The sequence below is a fragment of the Pristiophorus japonicus genome, chromosome 18 (genome assembly GCF_044704955.1).
Source record: "Pristiophorus japonicus isolate sPriJap1 chromosome 18, sPriJap1.hap1, whole genome shotgun sequence".
NCBI classification, from domain to species: Eukaryota; Metazoa; Chordata; class Chondrichthyes; family Pristiophoridae; genus Pristiophorus; species Pristiophorus japonicus.
This window is the reverse complement of record NC_091994.1, coordinates 6599345-6619461: the sequence shown is the minus strand read 5'-3', so window position 1 is coordinate 6619461 and position 20117 is coordinate 6599345. Positions and strand designations below refer to the sequence as shown.

The 20117-nt window shown below is 54.4% G+C and overlaps 1 protein-coding gene across 3 annotated transcripts in view; it reads left to right on the top strand.

The window, feature by feature from the left end:
- The window catches only part of LOC139229126 (interleukin-12 receptor subunit beta-1-like), a 93408-nt gene that overhangs the window by 26765 nt on the left and 46526 nt on the right, over positions 1–20117 (top strand). For 2 of the 3 annotated variants that reach the window (XM_070860789.1, XM_070860787.1), the window contains exons 2-5: positions 671–829; positions 14190–14249; positions 17731–17848; positions 19337–19506. In XM_070860789.1, coding sequence (XP_070716890.1) covers positions 671–829; positions 14190–14249; positions 17731–17848; positions 19337–19506 — 507 coding nt within the window. The remainder of the gene's footprint in view (positions 1–670; positions 830–14189; positions 14250–17730; positions 17849–19336; positions 19507–20117) is intronic. The other variant, XM_070860788.1, reaches the window with a different exon arrangement.

Here is a 20117-nt window from a genome sequence, read left to right as displayed (position 1 = left end):
GACAGAGAGAGAGGGAGCTCAGAGGGACTGAAGGTGTGGCTGGGTGTGGTGTGGCTGCTTTGGGAGGAAGGAGGGAGACTTTAGATCTTCACAGTAAGTAGGCAAACAAAAAGTATCTGTTACATATTTGACCGAATTTGGCCTATAATGGAGGGAGAGGAGGAGGCATCACAGCACGCTGTGGAGACTGACGCTGGAGAGAGCAGTGAGGTGGGAGAGGAGCATATTGGAGGGAGCAAAAGAGCCAGGAGGTTCTCGGACGAGGCAAATGCCTCCCTCCTGCAGGAGATCGAGTTACGCTGGGGTGATTTGACACAGGGAGGGCGTGGGAAGCCCACCCCAAAGGCCTACCAGAGGATATGGGCCGAGATAGCAGAGATGGTCTCGTTGATGACCAACGAGGTGCGTGAGGGCAAACAATGCCACAAACAATGGAACCACCTTGTGGGATCCTCAAGAGTAAGTATTACATTTATTTATATGTACTTATGTATTTATATAATTTGATTTGTAACAGTCATGAGTGACTAAGAACAGATGTGAGGTCTTTCACTTTTACCGCGAAGGTTTTACTCAAAGCCTGCGGTCATGGTGTACGTCTTTAGGTAAAGAATGATAATTATCATAATAATCATGATCTCATGCCATGTCGTTCTGGTACCTGTTACAGGAGAAGCTATCGACGATGAGGTCCGTGCAGAGGCGAACGGGTGTGGGGGGCAATCTGTCCCCAGCGACATCACTGAGATGGAGGAGCGAGTGCTCGCACTCGTGGGGAAGCACCCCCGGACAGCCACAGACACAACTGCAGACCCTGAAGTGATGCCACGTGAGTAAAGCTTACACCATTGCGTGATGTAAGGTCAATAGATGCCACACCCACTCATATCCGAACAATCGTATATGATAGGTGATTTCTAAACGTGTCATAGAAATAATGCTGGCCTAATGAAAATCATTGCAATGCACAATGTGTTGATGGTCATGAAATGTGGTGTCTGTGATGATTTTGAGAGCGGTGGTGCTTTTGTCGTGCATATGCTGTGTGTAGCGCTGGACTCACCTTGTGACCCTAGCACCCCCTTCTCCTCCAATAACCTCATTTGTGTTTTGCAGCTCAGCCAACAGCGCGGCCCCAGGCAAGGCCACAGAGGCCAGAAGGTGGGGGCGCGGGGCAAGAGTCAGCGGATGATCCTACACCTGGTGCTGAGGGGCTCCGATTGTCGCCCGTCAATCCGCTGGGTCTGTTCTCCACGGATGAGAGCGCGGACTTCGAAGAACCTGCATCGCCACGCTCCAGAAGCCATTCCACCCCAAGGTGTTAGCGTTAGTGTTTTCTCAGAAGAATCACTCAACACTCAGAGTCGGTTCCAATGCTGATGCAGCTTTTATAACGCTCAGCGGGGAGGAAAAACTCAGGACCGTATCCAGGTTTCTCTCCACAGAACAAAGGGTTACATGCACTTTTATATGTTTCACAACAGTTACAAAACAGTTTCGGCTGGACACAAGCCAATCACAACGATTATAGATTACATATAGGTTCTTTTAACCCAATAGAATTCCCCTTATGTCTCAGGAACCATGTGTTTGTCTTTTGTCAGCTTGGGCTGATTGATATAGGTTCTCTCACTAGTTCTTTCTTCTTGGAGAAATAATTGGTTTCTAACCTTGTTTACAGGAGATGGGTTCTCTTATCTCTTATCTCTTTCTTCCTGGGGAATTAATTGGTTTATGGCCTTGAATACGGGAGATGGGTTCTCTCCTCATTATTCTTATCCTGCATCCAAGGCATTCCTATAGTGGGCCTCACAGGGTTATTGCTCGGTCATTGAACATTCAACAGTTCACAGCTTGACTACCTGATTTCCCATCATGCCTGGGCAGCCATTTTATGTGTGGCCACTTTAAACTTATATGCGTTTAGATATATCTAGCAGGTGCCTAATGCCTAGTATTCTGGTATATTCTAAAGGTGCCTACCTCCTACAACACAAGGCCATCTATTGGTCCTCCGGTCATTCCCGCCTCCACTCTGGAGGTACCGGCCCCAAGCACCTCTCCACAAGGCACCCCATTTGTCCCCAGGACGGCGCCCACCCCGCGGAGGCCTCGTGGACGCGGCAGGTCTGTTCCACGAGCGCCACATGACAGCGGAGAGATGGTTCAATCGTCCAGGAGGACTGTAGACATTGGTGACCAGCTCATCGAAGCTTTGGGGGGCATATCCCGACACCTGGCCACCATGTCAGAGTACATTCCGCGCATGGCGGAGTCCCTGGATGCGATAGCCAGGAACACTGCTGCTACACTCCCTTCCCCTCCCATTGGTCCCAGAGCGCGGCACTCCACCCCTAGGTTCCACACCACCACTGCGAATGACAGATGAGAGCAAGGACCAAGATCCTGCTTCTGCATCAGAGAATGTTGCCCCCTCGACACCCCCCCCCGCTCCCGTGCCCGTGCAACCACCGCATCTGCCTTCATCCCCCCGCAATGAGGCACCGCCTGAGCTTCTCGGCCAGGCGCCGTGGAGCGAGGAGGGGAAGGGATAGAGGTGGGGAGACGAAAGAGAGGGGGGAGGAAAGTGAGGTGCATGTGCGTAGGTGATGGCTGTGTTATATCTCCATCTGGGTGTAATGTATGGGGGCTGGGAACCATGCTCCTGCTTTGCCTTTGTATTCTGTGTTGCTGGACATGTTGGACATTTGATTGATGTCACAAGTGGGAAGTGGGCGGGGGTTGGATGTTATTGGCTGTGATACTTATGATTTCAGACGAATGTTGGTATTAAACTTTTGTTATTGAACATAACCTTTGTCATGTATTCAACTGTCATTGTAACCCATGTATAAGCTAACCTAAATTGTATACCTTGAGAACACTGACCACAAGGGGGTGAACTTGTGGGAGACACTCCTAATCTGGACTTTCCGGTATAAAAGGGGAAACTCCACCCACTGTCGGTCTCTTGAGGTCTTGTAATAAAGGTAACTGGTCACAGAGTGATCTTTTCTCTAGTATGGGCATCGTGTGCATTTATACTGTATAGTAAGGACATATTATTGGCGACGAGAAACTGGGATTTAAATCATTCGAGCATGGCCACTAGCAGCACAGATGAGACGTACTGTGTTGGTGATGATTGGGACGACTTTATTGAGAGACTACAGCAAAGTTTTGTCACTAAGGAATAGTTGGGACAGGATTTGGCCGACAAACGCAGGGCTCATCTCCTGACAGTTTGTGGATCCAGAATGTACTCCCTGATGAAGGACCTTCTAGCGCCAGAGAAGCCGGCGGACAAGACGTTCGAAGAGCTCAGTAAGTTGATTGGGGAACACCATAAACCGGCGAGCAGCATGCACATGGTGAGACACCGGTTTTACACGCACCGGCGGCGAGAAGGGCAAAGCGTTCCAGACTTCGTGGCAGATCTCCGGCGACTGGCGAGCCTATGTAAGTTCCCAGATGCATGCAGAGCGGAGATGCTGCGAGACTTTTTTATTGAGGGCATCGGGCACGCTGGGGTTTTCAGGAAACTGATTGAGACCAAAGACTTGACCTTGGAAGCGGCGGCTCTGATAGCCCAGACATTTATCTCAGGGGAGGAAGAGACCAGAATGATTTATGGCAACAATCTTGGCTCAAATGCGGCAAATGACCAGGGAGTCAACATTGTTAATGCGGCACACAGTTCTCTAGGCAGACAAGGGCAATCGGACATGCCTGAGCATGTAGTTGAACCCAAAGGGGGAATTCAATAGAGACAATGGCTAGCTGAACGGCGATTCATGCTATCGCAATGGACAATGTGGCCAGTAATGGGGGCCATCAACACCTGTTAATGGTGCGCTTAAGGACAGTTACAGAGACAGTCAGAGACGATCGACTGGTAATGGACCTTTTGTTTCCAACAACGGGGCTTCCAGCTCATGCTGGAGGTGTGGAGACAGACACCCAGCCAGAACTTGCAGGTATCAGCAATATACCTGCAGAAACTGCAACGTCAGCGGTCACTTGGCGCGTATGTGCAGGAAGCCTGCAGCCAGGTTGATGTACGAGGAGGACGGGCCCAATGTAAGCCCTACAAGGCCAAATGAATACTGGGGGAAATCGCTGGAAGCTGAAGTTCAGCGAGTTCATGTGGAGCACATACACAGTTCATACACCAGGACGCCACCGATAATGATGAAAGTGCTCCTCAATGTCCTCCCAGTATTAATGGAGCTAGACACGAGGGCCAGCCAGTCCCTGATGAGTATCAAACAGTTCGAAAGATTGTGGCTGTCCAAGGCCAGGAGGCCAAAATTATTGCCGATTGACGCACAGCTACGGACATATACAAAGGAGATCATTCTGGTGCTAGGCAGCACACGGTAGTTGTGACCCACAAAGATTCGGAGAACAGGTTGCCACTCTGGATTGTCCCGGGGGACTGTCCCGCACTGCTGGGGAGGAGTTGGCTTGCTGTCATGAACTGGAAATGAGGTAATGTCAATGCAATTTCTTCTGTGGAGCGAGTATCATGCTCATAGGTCCTGGACAAATTTGATCATTATTTCAACCCGGCATCAGCACTTTCATGGGGACCAAGATAGTGATTCACATAAACCCGGACGCCAGGCCAGTACACCACAAGGCCAGAGCAGTGCCGTACGTGATGCGGGAAAAGGTAGAATGCGAATTGGACCGCCTGCTGAGGGAAGGCATTATCTCGCCAGTCGAATTCAGTGACTGGGCGAGCCCGATCGTGCCGGTACTCAAGGCAGATGGGTCGGTCAGGATATGTGGCGATTACAAGGCCACCATCAATCGGGTGTCACTCCAAGACCAGTACCCGCTACCGAGAGCGGAGGACCTCTTTGCGACGCTATCCAGTGGCAAACTTTTTTCAAAATTGGACCTGACCTCAGCTTACATGACCCAGGAGCTGGTGAGTGAGTCGAAGAAGCTGACCACCATCACGACACACAAGGGGTTGTTTGAGTACAACAGATGTCCGTTCGGGATTCGTTCGGCCGCCGTGATCTTTCAGCAAAATATGGAAAGCCTCCTCCAGTCGATTCCAAGGACAGTGGTTTTTCAAGACAACATCCTCATCACGGGTTGCGATACTGAAGAACACCATCACAATCTGAAGGAGGTGCTACGCAGACTGGACCGGGTAGGGCTGCGACTGAAAAAGGCAAAGTGCGTCTTCTTAGCTCCAGAGATAGAATTCCTGGGGAGGAGGGTAGCAGCAAACGGGATCAGACCTACTGCGTCCAAAACGGAAGCGATCCAGAGAGACCCAGACCCTGTAACACGACGGAGCTGCATTCGTTCCTGGGGCTCCTGAACTTTTTTGGTAACTTTCTTCCCAAATTGAGCAGGCTGTTAGAGCCACTACACGTGCTCCTACACAAAGGTCGTGATTGGGTCTGGGGGGACAGCCAAGAAAGGGCTTTTGATAGGGCATGCAATTTGTTATGCTCCAACAAACTGTTAACGTTATATGACCCATGTAAGAAACTTGTGTTAACGTGCGATGCAATGTCCTATGGGGTCAGGTGTGTGTTGCAGCATGTCAATGCCAATGGTCAGTTACAGCCGGTAGCTTATGCCTCCAGAAGTCTGTCTCAGGCAGAAAGGGGCTACGGAATGGTAGAAAAGGAAGCGCTAGCATGTGTATATGCAGTAAAAAAAAAATGCACCAGTACGTGTTTGACAGGAAATTTGAGCTGGAGACAGATCACAAACCCTTAACGTCCCTTTTGGCTGACAACAAGGCCATAAATGCGAATGCATCGGCCCGCTTACAGAGGTGGGCACTTACGTTAGCTGCCTATGACTACACAATTCGGCACAGACCGGGAACTGAAAACTGTGCCGATGCACTCAGCAGGCTACCACTAGCCACCACTGAGGGGGCAGCTGAGCATGATGCTGAGATGGTCATGGCTATTGAAGCTTTCGAAAGCGAAGGCTCACCTGTGACAGTCCGTCAGATTAAAGTCTGGACAAATAAAGACCCGCTACTGTCTTTAGTTAAGAAATGTGTCCTGAATGGGGACTGGGCAGCCAGATACGGGGCATGCCCTGAGGAGTTTAAACCGTTTCATAGGCGCAGGGATGAACTCTTGATTCAGGCCAATTGCCTACTGTGGGGAAACCGAGTAGTCATGTCCCAGAAGGGCAGAGAGGTGTTTATCAGAGAACTCCACAATGAGCACCTGGGCATTGTCATGATAAAGGCAATTGCCAGGTCACACGTTTGGTGGCCAGGGATAGATGCAGACCTGGAACTTTGTGTTCGCAGGTGCAACACGTGTGCTCAGCTGGGCAACGCACCCAGGGAAGCCCCCCTTAGGCCCTGGTCCTGGCCCGCCAAGCCATGGTCACGCATCCATGTGGACTACACAGGTCCTTTCATGGGAAAAATGTTTTTGGTTGTAGTAGACGCTTACTCCAAATGGATTGAGTGTGCCATTTTAAATTCAAGCACACCCTCTGTCACAGTAGAAAGTCTACGGGCAATGTTCGTCGCCCACGGTCTACCGGACGTCTTGGTCAGCGACAATGGCCCGTGCTTCACAAGCACTGAATTCCAGGACTTCATGACAGGCAATGGAATTAACCATGTCAGAACAGCATCGTTCAAGCCGGCCTCAAACGGCCAGGCGGAACGAGCAGTGCAGATAATCAAACAGGGCATGCTCAGAATCCAAGGGGATTCCCTACAAAGCCACTTGTCACGCCTCCTGTTGGCCAATAGATCCCGACCATACTCGCTCACAGGGGTTCCACCCGCAGAGCTGCTAATGAAAAGGACACTCAAAATCAGGTTATCCCTTATACACCCCACCATGAAAGAAATTGTTGAGAGCAGGCGTCAGTCACAATGTGACTACCATGACAGGAATGCGAGGGCACGATGTATTGATGTCAATGACCCTGTTTTTGTCCTTAATCACGCTGCAGGGCCCAAATGGCTCGCAGGCACTATGATTGCCAAAGAGGGGAATAGGGTTTTGGTAGTTAAACTTACCAATGGACAAATCTGCCGCAAACACGTGGATCAAACTAAAAGGAGGTTCAGCAACCCCATAGAAGAAGCAGAGGAAGAACACGATGTAGAGTTCACTCCACCACAGGTGACCGAACACCGGAACCAAGTGGAGGAGAGCCCAGTCACTGTGGGCAGTCCAGACAGGCCTGAGGCACCACAAACAGCAGACACTCAGGCCAGCGCCCAACAACCGGAGCCCCAACTCAGGCGCTCTACAAGGGAATGTAAACCACCAGAGAAACTTAACCTGTGATCCCAATAAGACTTTGGGGGGAAGTGATGTCATGTATTCAACTGTCATTGTAACCCATGTATAAGCTGACCTAAGTTGTACACCTTGAGAACACTGACCACAAGGGGGCAAACTTGTGGGAGACACTCCTCACCTGGACTTTCCGGTATAAAAGGGGAAGCTCCACCCACCGTCTGCCTCTTGAGGTCTTGGTAATAAAAGTAACAGAGTGATCTTTTCTCAAGTATGGACTTCCTGTGCATTTATACTGTATAGTAAGGACATATTAACCTAGTTGCGCATTGTCTCAGACAGCTGGACCATTATACACTGGTGATTTCTTACCGTGAAAGGGTTAAATACAACTTTACATCAATCAACATAAACTTTAACTGGCACAAAGGTGATGGGCACCATTGATGTCTGAGCTGCACACACACAGCAGTGTGACAACACTGTCATTCACATCAGCGCTCTTTCAGGCAAATCTTTCTGATATCAGCTCCTCACGTAAGAATGGGATTTAACAAATGCCAGCCACACCGCTGGCGTCCGTCCCGGTTAGTTCCACTTTTTGTGGGCGGTTTTTTGAGTGAGCGTTATTCTGGGCAATATGTGTGCAAGGTGGTGAAATTGATGGTGGGCGATCTCCATGCCCGCTGGCTTGGGTAAATATGATCTTTACGACATAAAAACAGTCGCCGGGCGTAATTATTGAATCTCGGCGTTAAGTCCGTGAGGAAAGTAACGCTGGGCAATAATATGGGCATTGAAATCGCCCATTCTGCTGATTCCGCCCCAAAAAAGTGGGCTGGCGGGAATATTTTTTCATGGCATTAAGCACACGGGGAAAATAACCCTCGGCGATATGGCTCCTTATCGAGCCCGTCAGTTTCCATTTTGTGCCAAAATGGGCAATATCTGGGCGTTATATGTCATTTCAGCGGTTAAATGGGCGTTAAGCAGGCAAAAAAAGCAGTGGTTCTAGCTCATAGTCACTGTCAATATAAGATGACATGAGCTCCCCAGTGTGTGTGAACGGTGAATGGGCTGCTCACTGCTTCTGACTGCTGCCCGATTGCAATCCAGTCAACCCATTTCCATTCATGCCACACGTTTTTTTAATAGCCTTAAGTAGAAGTTTATTGAATGCATTCTGAAATTCCAAGTACACGCTATCCAGTGATTGGCGGTCGTGAGCTGGACTGAGTAGCAGATGTAGAATTATTTGCAAGAAGCAGTCCCGTGCAATAGGTTTTTAAGTCAGTTCACGGACTCCCAGGCCGCCTGTAATTTCTGCGGTCTGGAGGAGTCCGTGTTCCACGCGTACGTTCAATGTTTGAGGTTGCTGCCTCCTATTTCATTATTTGAAGGGGCTGCTCCTCAAATTCTGGCTGCACTTCAGTCCCACACTCCTGATCTTTGGGCACCCTGTGCGGAGGGGAGCGGGCAGGTCAGAGGGCCTCCTCGTAGGACTGCTCCTGGGCACGGCCAAGGGGGCCATCAGCCGGTCCAGGCAGCGGGCGGTCGAGGGGGTCGTTCAGCCCGACTGCCTGCCATTCTTCCGCGGTTACATCCGAGCCAGGGTGTCCCTGGAGATGGAGCACGCGGTGTCCACTGGTACGCTCGCGGCCTTCCGCGAGAGGTGGGCGCCGGAGGGACTGGAGTGCATCATCACCCCCGGCAACTAAATTTTAATTTGATCCAGTAGACTGTCCAAAGTTTAATTTGTTTAATTGTGTCGGTTTTAGGGCCCCCCCCCCACCCCCACCTTTAACCAGGGGGCACTTGATTTACAGGTGCAACTTAAAATAGTTGTGGAATTATTTGTTAGCACATTAGCTGAAACCACTTTGAGTGACCTGTTTATTTTTAGCCTTCCAAGGTAATTCAGCCTCTCGGTTCAGAGCTGAGGCCGTGTCCGTGAGAAATATTTGCAACCTGCAGCCTGCGTTCCTCTCATGTGGTTTGTTTCGCTAGCTCAATAGTTGCAACAATAGCCTTTTTATTTCAAGGCTACTACACACTCTGGGGAGGGAAAAGGTCTGAGGTTGTGAACAATTCCTGGGGAATTGGATCGACTGGAATCAAAATACCTGCCAAACAAACACCTTCTTGAAAATCTTCACACACACAACTTTATTATTTGTGCGTTGCCCTGGGCATTCCCCATTGATCACAGAACCAGCTCCTCTCTCACTCACCCCCTCAGCTTCCTGCATTCTGTCTGTCTCGACGTCTTTCTCTAATGTTCCATGTGTGGTTTCCGCAGATCACCGCTCAAGTGCTGAGCAGAGTAGAGCATCTCATTCAAGGAAAGATACACCAAGAGGTTTTTTTTCATCTCCAAACCTCCCTCTGCTATTTGGCAAGAATGGGGCAGAGTTTTACGGCGATTAGTTAGTTAGCTAGTTAGTGTCCAGGTGAATGGGGCAGCTTTAGGGTTAGGCTGGGGATGAGGCTAGGGTTGGTGTTCACATCAGTCACGTTCAAGAAGTAATATCAAAGGGAGCTTTCTGCGATGTGACGAAAGGGAGATTTCTGTGATGTGACTCGGGTGGAACAGTGCTGAAGGTTCCAGCGAGATCTCTCACTTCACCAGCTCCACAATCTGCACGCAGGGTGAAGAAATGGGATTGTTTCTGCTGCTGGTTCTCTGGGTGCTGCTGTTTCGAGGTAAGCAGGCGTAATGTGTTGGGTTCGCCATGTGGTCTTATATCTCACATACCAGAAGTGAAAGCAAGAACTGTGGAGAATTATCAGATTAAAACATAGTTTAAGAGGTTGTAACAAGAGACATGACTTTATCAAATAACCACAAGATTGTTATAGATGGTTTGTTCATGATTGGAGACCTTTAAATCTGTGTTTTAGCAAATTACAAACTCTCATATAATCAGTAAAGGTGATTTCACACGTGGAAGATACTTTATAACTACATTTAAACTGTGATTAGGAAATTGTAGAGTGTTACATCACACATTGCATATGTATGTCTGTAGTATGTGTGTGTAATGTGTGTCTGTATAGTGTGTGCATGTAGTATGTGTGTGTAGCATGTGTGTGTAGTATGTGTGTGTAGTGTTTGTGTAGTATGTGCGTATAGTGAGTCTCTAGTGTGTGCGTGTAATGTCTATAGTATGTGTCTGTAGTGTGTGTGTCTGTAGTGTGTCTGTCTGAATGTAGTGTGTCTGTCTGTATAAGAACATAAGAAATAGGAGCAGGAGAACCTTCTCTGAACTGTCTCCAAAGCAAGTATATCCTTTTGCAAATATGGAAACCAAAACTGTACACAGTATTCCAGGTGTGGCCTCACCAATACCCTGCATAACTGTAGTAAGACTTCCCTGCTTTTATATTCAATCCCCTTTGCAATAAAGGCCAAGATTTCATTGGCCTTCCTGATCACTTGCTGTACCTGCATACTATCCTTTTGTGTTTCATGCACAAGTACCCCCAGGTCCCGCTGTACTGCAGCACTTTGCAATCTTTCTCCATTTAAATAATAACTTGCTCTATGATTTTTTTTCTGCCAAAGTGCATGACCTCACACTTTCCAACATTATACTCCATCTGTTAAACTTTTGCCCACTCACTTAGCCTGTCTATATCCTTTTGCAGATTTTCTGTGTCCTCCTCACACATTGCTTTTCTCCCATCTTTGTATTGTCAGCAAACTTGGCTACGTTACACTCAGTCCCTTCTTCCAAGTTGTTAATATAGATTGTAAATAGTTGGGGTCCCAGCACTGATCCCTGCGGCACCCCACTAGTTACTGATTGCCAACCCGAGAATGAACCATTTATCCCGCTCTCTGTTTTCTGTTAGTTAGCCAATCCTCTATCCATGCTAATATATTACCCCCAACCCCGTGAACTTTTATCTTGTGCAGTAACCTTTTATGTGGCACCTTGTCAAATGCCTTCTGGAAGTCCAAATACACCACATCCACTGGTTCCCTTTATCCACTTATCCACCCTGTTCGTTACATCCTCAAAGAACTCCAGCAAATTTGTCAAACATGACTTCCCCTTCATAAATCCATGCTGACTCTGCCTGACTGAATTATGCTTTTCCAAATGTCCTGCTACTGCTTCTTTAATAATGGACTCCAACATTTTCCTAACCACAGATGTTAGGCTATGTAATGTGCCTGTTTGTGTGTCTGTATGCAGAATGTGTGCGTGCAGTATGTGTGTGTAGTGTGTGTCTATGTAGTGTGTCTGTATGTCTGTATGCAGACACATGGGCCATGTACAGTAAACACTTCAAGTCGCTGGAGAAATCCCACCAACGATGTCTCCGCAAGATCCTACAAATCCCCTGGGAGGACAGAAGCATCAATGTTAGCGTCCTCGACCAGGCCAACATCCCAGCATTGAAGCATCGACCACACTTGATCAGCTCTGTTGGGCAGGCCACATAGTTCGCATGCCAGACACGAGACTCCCAAAGCAAGCGCTCTACTTGGAACTCCTTCACAGCAAACGAGCCAAAGGTGGGCAGAGGAAATGTTACAGGGACACCCTCAAAGCCTCCCTGATAAAGTGCAACATCTCCACTGACACATAGGGCGGTCTTTGGCCAGGGACTCCTAAGTGGAGGAAGTGCATCCGGGAGGGCGCTGAGCACCTCGAGTCTCATCGCCGAGAGCATGCAGAAACCAAGCGCAGGCAGCGGAAGGAGCGTGCAGCAAACCAGTCCCACCCTCCCTTTCCTCCAACCACTGTCTGTCCCACCTGTGACAGGGACTGTGCCTCTCGTATTGGACTGTTCAGCCACCTAAGGACTCATGCTAAGAGTGGAAGCAAGTCTTCCTCGATTCCGAGGGACTGTCTATGATGATGATGTAGAATGTGTCTGTATGTATGAACATGTCTGTTCTTGTATGTTTGCGCTGAACACATCCATAATGTGATTCTCTTCTTGCATATGCAAGGGAACAGAATTATACGCCAGAAGCGATATAATCCGAGGATTGTGATCGAGAGGGATGAGTTAAGGCAGACTCCACATAGATAGCAGTAAGAAACAGGAAGGTGCAATTTTGAAGCATGGCAGGTCACCAGACAATGGGGGTGAGATCGAGAACAAGGTTTGTGGGTTCAGAGAGACATGTAACAACAGAGCAACAATACTGGGTGGTTTAACTATCCCAGATAGACTGCAGTAAAGGTGCACTGAATGAGCAACGCATTTCAGAAAGTACCCAGAACTTCCCACTTCAGTCTGTTTCTCGATCAACAAGGGAAGGAATCCACTCCCCACAGCCCACTTCCCCCACAGCCCACTCCCCCCACAGCCCACTTCCCCCACAGCCCACTCCCCCCCACAGCCCACTCCCCCCACAGCCCACTCCCCCCACAGCCCCCTCCCCCCCCACAGCCCACTCCCCCCCATAGCCCACTCCCCCCATCCCCCCACAGCCCCCAACTCCCCACACAGCCCACTCCCACAGCCCACTCCCCCCCCACAGCCCACTCCCCCCACAGCCCACTCCCCCCCCACAGCCCACTCGCCCCACAGCCCCCTCCCCCCCACAGCCCACTCCCCCCACAGCCCCCTCCCCCCCCCACAGCCCCCTCCCCCCCCACAGCCCACTCCCCCCCCCACAGCCCACTCCCCCCCCCACAGCCCACTCCCCCCCACAGCCCACTCCCCACAGCCAACTCCCCCACAGCCCACACCCACACACAGACCACTCACCACCCCCCCCCACACAGCCCCTTCCACCACAGCCCACTCCCCCCCCACAGCCCACTCCCCCCCCACAGCCTACTCCTCCCGCAGCCCCCTCCCCCCCAGCCCCCTACCCCCACAGCCCACTCCCCCCACACAGTCCACCCCCATCCCCTCCCCACAGCCCACTTCCCCACACATCATCATCATCATCATAGGCAGCCCCTCGAAGCGAGGATGACTTGCTTCCACCAAAAAAGGGATGAGTTCACAGGTGTCCCAATGAAAGACCTAATATTCCGGATCCTGAACTACATGTTGAAGGGCGGAAGATGCCTGTGTGTGGATTTTTTTAACGTGGGGTGACCGTTGCACACCAGCCACCACACGGGCTTGACAGAGCTCGGCCTTGGTCCAGTGGCAAGGGTTAACCAGGACAACTGGAGACCTGCTCTGCTGCACGGACCAAGTGCGCACACATATCGCAGTGTGGGCTGGGCCCGTGCTGCCCCTGGGCCCTCGCCTCTCCTGGGCCCCGATCACATCCCTCCACAGTCTCTCGCTGCTCCTTCGCCCCGACCTCACCGCTCCTGCTGTACCTGCCCACGCTCCAATCACCGACCTGGACCTTGATGATGTCACTCTTCGTTGCCGTCGCCCTCCTGCACCGGCTCGCGCTGCTCCCTGAGGCCTCTATGCTGTTCCCAGGCCGCCGAACCTTTTATGCCCCGACCTGTCGCTGGTGTTCTCATGCAGGTCGAGGCATCCACACACAGCCCATCCCCCCCCCCCCCCCCCCCCGCAGCCCACAGCCCACACAACATCGAGGGGTTCAGTGGGGTTTATATATAGAATAACGGATACCCGGGATTGAGTTACAGGCTGGAATCTAATCACGGGGTTCGGGGGGTTTATATATAGAATAACGGATACCCGGGATTGAGTTACAGGCTGGAATCTAATCACGGGGTTCGGGGGGTTTATATATAGAATAACGGATACCCGGGATTGAGTTACAGGCTGGAATCTAATCACTGGGTTCGGGGGGTTTATATATAGAATAACGGATACCCGGGATTGAGTTGCTGATTCAATGCTCTACTCTGCGAAGTGTATCTTGGGGATCGGCGAGATTCTCTGTTAGGCACGAAGGTATTCGATGCCGTTCTTGCTGCTGAAGGTTTGTGGTAGTTGAGGTTGTTATTGGTGCTGATGTTTGTTCTGCAGATACCATCGGCACCCAATACTGTCAGGAGGATGACGACAGGCCCGGCATCGTGGTCACAGGTAGGAGCAAGCCAAGGCACATCGAATCACAAGTTGCAGGGGTGAGCGCGGGCTCGGGGTGAGAGAACGCATGGGGTGAGGGAACGCTCGAGGTGAGGGAACGCTCGGGGTGAGGGAACGCTCGGGGTGAGGGAATGCTCGGGGTGAGGGAACCCTCGGGGTGAGGGAACGCTGAGGTGAGGGAACCCTCGGGGTGAGGGCTCGAGGTGAGGGAATGTTCGGGGTAAGGGAACGCTGGGGGTGAGGGAACATTCGGGGTGAGGGCTCGAGGTGAAGGAACGCTCTGGGTGAGGGAACGCTCGGGGTGAGGGAACCCTCGGAGTGAGGGAACGCTCGGGGTGAGGGAACGCTCGGGGTGAGGGAACGCTCGGGGTGAGGGAACGCTCGGGGTGAGGGAACGCTCGGGGTGAGGGAACGCTCGGGGTGAGGGCTCGAGGTGAAGGAACGCTGGGGGTGAGGGCTCGGGGTGAGGGTGGGCACGCTGCGGGTGAGGGCTCACCGTGTGTCGGTGTGAGTCAACGTGAGCGGGAGGTTGGAATGGGTTTGGATCGTGGGTTACCCTGCAGACTGTGAGCAGAAAGAGGTGGATGGTGATCAGAATGGTCTATAAAATTACCCAATAAAATGCCAGGTTGAGCGTGGGATGGAAACAAATGCAAGTTTCTGAGTTGAGAAGTTTTGAAAGTGTGAGGGAGCGAGTGCTGGTGGTCACGTCAGAGCGTGTTGTCGTTGGAAGGGGGCTGCCAGTAAACAGGCACATGCTGTGGAATAATGGATTCACGCTCTTTGCTTGTATTGCTGGGTTTTCCGCTGAGCTGTGTGGTTTGTGGTCCATGTGATGATCACACATCATGAGAATCATGAGTAATGCAATTCTACTGCTGAGATGTGCCTGTGAAGAGCTGCAGTTCTGGGGGGCTGTTCTCGGGTCAGGTGTTGAACTTATTCCAACAAAGGCCACTTTTCTTTATTTCTGTCTTTGAGTGAAGATCTTTTCATTGAGGAACCTGTGTTTGAAGCGGCCGGGGTTATTTTAAGCCGAGTGATTTATTGCAGGTGGGTCAGTTTGTTTTCACAGACCCTGACCCCTCCCACCCCCAGCCTTTCCCTTCCGGGCAACGATTTCCTGCGCTCAAGGTGACAACTGTTGACTCTCGAGCTTGGGCCCTTGCAGTTCCTGTGAGTTGCCCAAAGACTGAGTCCCCCTCACTGTCTGCATTGATCCGTCACCAAACTCCGCCCTCAACCTCAGCCCTCGGCTTCCCAAGGTTGGGGGCTCCAGCCTGAAGCACTTGTGGGGGAAGGGGGAGGCCTCACCGAGTGGTACCGTGCCCCCCTTCCCTCCCCAATCAGCCTGGGGGGGTGGCTCACCGATCGGCCTGGGGAGAGGGGGAGGGGGGGGCGGATCACCGATCGGCCTGGGGCGGGGGGGGGGGGGTGGCTCACCGATCGGCCTGGGGTGGGGGGGGGGCGGATCACCGATCGGCCTGGGGCGGGGGGGGGGGGGCGGATCACCGATCGGCCTGGGGCGGGGGGGGGGGGGGGTGGCTCACCGATCGGCCTGGGGCGGGGGGGGGGGGTTGGATCACCGATCGGCCTGGGGCGGGGGGGGGGGGTGGCTCACCGATCGGCCTGGGGCGGGGGGGGGGGGGGGGGTTGGATCACCGATCGGCCTGGGGAGTGGGGGGGGGGGGGCGGATCACCGATCGGCCTGGGGCGGGGGGGGTGGGGGGGGGGCGGATCACCGATCGGCCTGGGGCGGGGGGGGGGGCGGATCACCGATCGGCCTGGGGCGGGGGGGGGGGGGGGGTGGCTCACCGATCGGCCTGGGGCGGGGGGGGGGGGGGGGTGGCTCACCGATCGGCCTGGGGCGGGGGGGGGGGGGTTGGATCACCGATCGGCCTGGGGCGGGGGGGGGGGGGGTGGCTCACCGATCGGCCTGGGGCGGGGGGGGGGGGGGGGTGGCTCACCGATCGGCCTGGGGCGGGGGGGGGGGGTTGGATCACCGATCGGCCTGGGGCGGGGGGGGGGGGGGTGGCTCACCGATCGGCCTGGGGCGGGGGGGGGGGGGGGTTGGATCACCGATCGGCCTGGGGAGTGGGGGGGGGGGGCGGATCACCGATCGGCCTGGGGCGGGGGGGGGGGCGGATCACCGATCGGCCTGGGGCGGGGGGGGGGGGGGGGCGGCTCACCGATCGGCCTGGGGAGTGGGGGGGGGGGGGGGTGGCTCACCGATCGGCCTGGGGCGGGGGGGGGGGGGTGGGCGGAAGGAGGGCACGGTACCGATCGGCCTGGGGGAGGGGGCCTCATCGATCGGCCTGGATTCCGTCCCGGTGGTGAATGTCTCCTCTCACTACCCAGTCACTTCCCTTCACTGCACTGCGCACAAACTGCACGCTCCACATTGTTTGTGGGACCCCGACCTCACCAGGCAGCACATTGGCCTCGCCGTGACCTCACCGCGGCCTTGCGTCCCCTGGGTCTGGAGCCATGGAGTGGGCATCCCTCAGTACCGCCCCTCCGACAGTGCAGCGCTCCCTCAGTACTGCCCCTCCGACAGTGCACCACTCCCTCAGTACTGCCCCTCCGACAGTGCACCACTCCCTCAGTACTGCCCCTCCGACAGTGCACCACTCCCTCAGTACTGCCCCTCCGACAGTGCGGCGCTTCCTCAGTACTGCCCCTCCGACAGTGCGGCGCTCCCTCAGTACTGCCCCTCCGACAGTGCGGCGCTCCCTCAGTACTGCCCCTCCGACAGTGCGGCGCTCCCTCAGTACTGCCCCTCCGACAGTGCGGCACTCCCTCAGTACTGCCCCTCCGACAGTGCGGCGCTCCCTCAGCACTGCCCCTCCGACAGTGCGGCGCTCCCTCAGTACTGCCCCTCCGACAGTGCGGCGCTCTCTCAGTACTGCCCCTCCGACAGTGCGGCGCTCCCTCAGTACTGCCCCTCCGACAGTGCAGCACTCCCTCAGTACTGCCCCTCCGACAGTGCGGCGCTCTCTCAGTACTGCCCCTCCGACAGTGCGGCGCTCCCTCAGTACTGCCCCTCCGACAGTGCGGCACTCCCTCAGTACTGCCCCTCCGACAGTGCGGCGCTCTCTCAGTACTGCCCCTCCGACAGTGCAGCACTCCCTCAGTACTGCCCCTCCGACAGTGCGGCGCTCTCTCAGTACTGCCCCTCCGACAGTGCAGCGCTTCCTTAGTGCAGCACTGGGAGTGTCAGCCTGGACCAAGTCTTTGGAGTGACACTCGAACCCACAACCTTCTGACTCCGAGGTGAGGGTGAAAGCTCTGACTGAGCAGCATCAATATACAAGCTGCGTTGGTTCAGCTGTGTATGTACAAGTGTATCAGGTGCTGGGTGTGTTCCGGATATCAACACCATGAATGTGCGATGTAGCCTCTGTATTTACGCCTTGCGCTGTCAGTCTCCCCTCACCCCACACCCCTCACCCCTAACCCACCGGTGCTGCTGTTGCAGGTGATCCGAAGGGGCCATCCAGGCTCAGGTGTTACAGACGATGGAGCCAGAACAGTGCGTCGTTACAGTGCCACTGGACCGCAGGGAAGGATTTGGAGCAATACAGACTGTGTTACTGGTCAGTGATTCACGGGTCAGCAGTACCCGGGCTGGGCACAGGTCCGAGGGTCAGTGATTCACGGGTCAGCCGTACCCGGGCTGGGCACAGGTCCGAGGGTCAGTGACTCACGGGTCAGCCTTACCCAGGCTGGGCACAGGTCCGAGGGTCAGTGATTCACGGGTCAGCCGTACCCGGGCTGGGCACAGGTCCGAGGGTCAGTGATTCACGGTTCAGCCGTACCCGGGCTGGGCACAGGTCCGAGGGTCAGTGACTCACGGGTCAGCCTTACCCAGGCTGGGCACAGGTCCGAGGGTCAGTGATTCACGGGTCAGCCGTACCCGGGCTGGGCACAGGTCCGAGGGTCAGTGACTCACGGGTCAGCCTTACCCGGGCTGGGCACAGGTCCGAAGGTCCCCGGGCCCCTTGTCATCCCAATCCAGCAACTCCCAGCAGCTCATTATAATATACGGAAATAAGGACACTCGCAGGCAGTTCAGAAAGTGGGAGGGGCCTGGGGAAAGCGGGGGAGAGGCCCGGAGAAACCAGGGGAGGGGCCTGGGGAACGTGGGGGAGGGGCCTGGGAAAAACAGGGGAGGGGTCTGGGGAACACGGGGGAGGGGCCTGGGGAAAGCAGGGGAGGGGCCTGGGGAAAGCAGGGGAGGGGCCTGGGAAACATGGGGGAGGGGCCTGGGGAACATGGGGGAGGGGCCTAGGGAAAGCAGGGGAGGGGCCTGTGGAAAGCGGGGAGGGGCCTGCGGAAAGCGGGGGAGGAGCTTGGGGAAAGCAGGGGAGGGGCCTGGGGAAAGTGGGGGGGGGGCGGCCTGGGGAAAGTGGGAGGGGCCTGGAGAAAGCAGGGGAGGGGCCTGGGGAAAGCGTGAGGGGCCTGGAGAAAGCAGGGGAGGGGCCTGCGGAAAGCGGGGGATGGGCCTGCGGAAAGCGGGTGAGGGGCCTGGGGAAAGCGGGGGAGGGGCGGGGAAAACGCTGCGATGTCGCGAATGATGCAGAAATGGCTTGTGCCCAATTTTCCTGGTGGGAGAAAGTTGCCTGCACCATTTGTGCATCGCCAATGTGCTGAGTGCAGCGAGGAAATTCTCCCCTTAGTGCCTTGTGATTGGGAAACGTTCGCACTTAAACCCAATAATGATTTGCCCTGCGTTTGATGGCTTTCAGTTAATGGGTGTGACATTGAGCCAGAATGCAGGTTGGAGCCCTGCCAGTGCTGAGGGTCAGTGCCCGGGATTATCCTGACCCGTCAGCTAAAGTACAGCCTGGGAGTGATGCCTTCGGTAGCTGAATATCCTGCTGACGCACCAGTCGTGTCCGTGCAGTTGTCCAGATCTCCTGTAGATTGGTGGGAAGCTGAGAGAACGGGGTAACTGTCGGTGCTGATCTTGCACTGAGGTTTCCAGGGTGGGTGGATGAACCGCGGTCAGAGACCTGACACCACGTTCTGATATATTGTTTCCTGTTTTATAAGATTGTGTTTCTCTCGTTTGCCATTTGCAGTTGTGACACGTGCAAGAAGTGCATGTCCTTTGAGGTGGGGAATGGGAGCAGGCACATGGTGCCCCGAGACGACCTGTACCTCAACAAGAACCTCACCTTCTGGGTGGAAGCAACATTCGGGCACAAGAGGCTGAAATCGCAAAAGCTCTTCGTTGTGCCAATGACTGCGAGTGAGTCGGACTCTTGCTGTGCGAGGTGCCGGCATCAGGCGGTGCAGAATACGTGGCTGGCCCCGAGCTCGCCAGTTCTCCATCGCCAGTCTCGGCACTTGCTGCAAGGACCAGCTGGAATATCAGGAGTAGGACAGGCGCTGCTCTTCTTCACATCTCTCACCGTTTGCAGACTGTTTGCTGCATCTGGTTGTGGGCAGTATCTGTGAGTGCAGGGATTCCCCTCCAGCCAAGGGCAAACCAAGAGGTGGTGGGGGGGCGAGTTACTGCCCACAGTCTGCTGAAGGTGGGGAGACAATCTCCTCCCCCAAATTCCCGCTGGAACCTCGCCCGATGATTGGCCGGAGCGGTCCATCGCTCAGAGTTACAGTGGGTGATAGGGAGAGGCCCGGGGGGTCAGCGAGGGGCCCGGGTGGTCAGAGAGGATCCCGGGGGGATCCTGGGGGGGGGGGGGCAGTGAGGCTCCCGGGTGGGGGGTCAGCGAGGGTCTCGGGGTCAGTGAGGCTCCCGGGGGGGGGGGGGTCAGCGAGGGCCTCGGGGTCAGTGAGGCTCCCGGGGGGTCAGCGAGGGTCACGGGGGGCCAACGAGGGTCTCGGGTGGGTCAGCGAGGG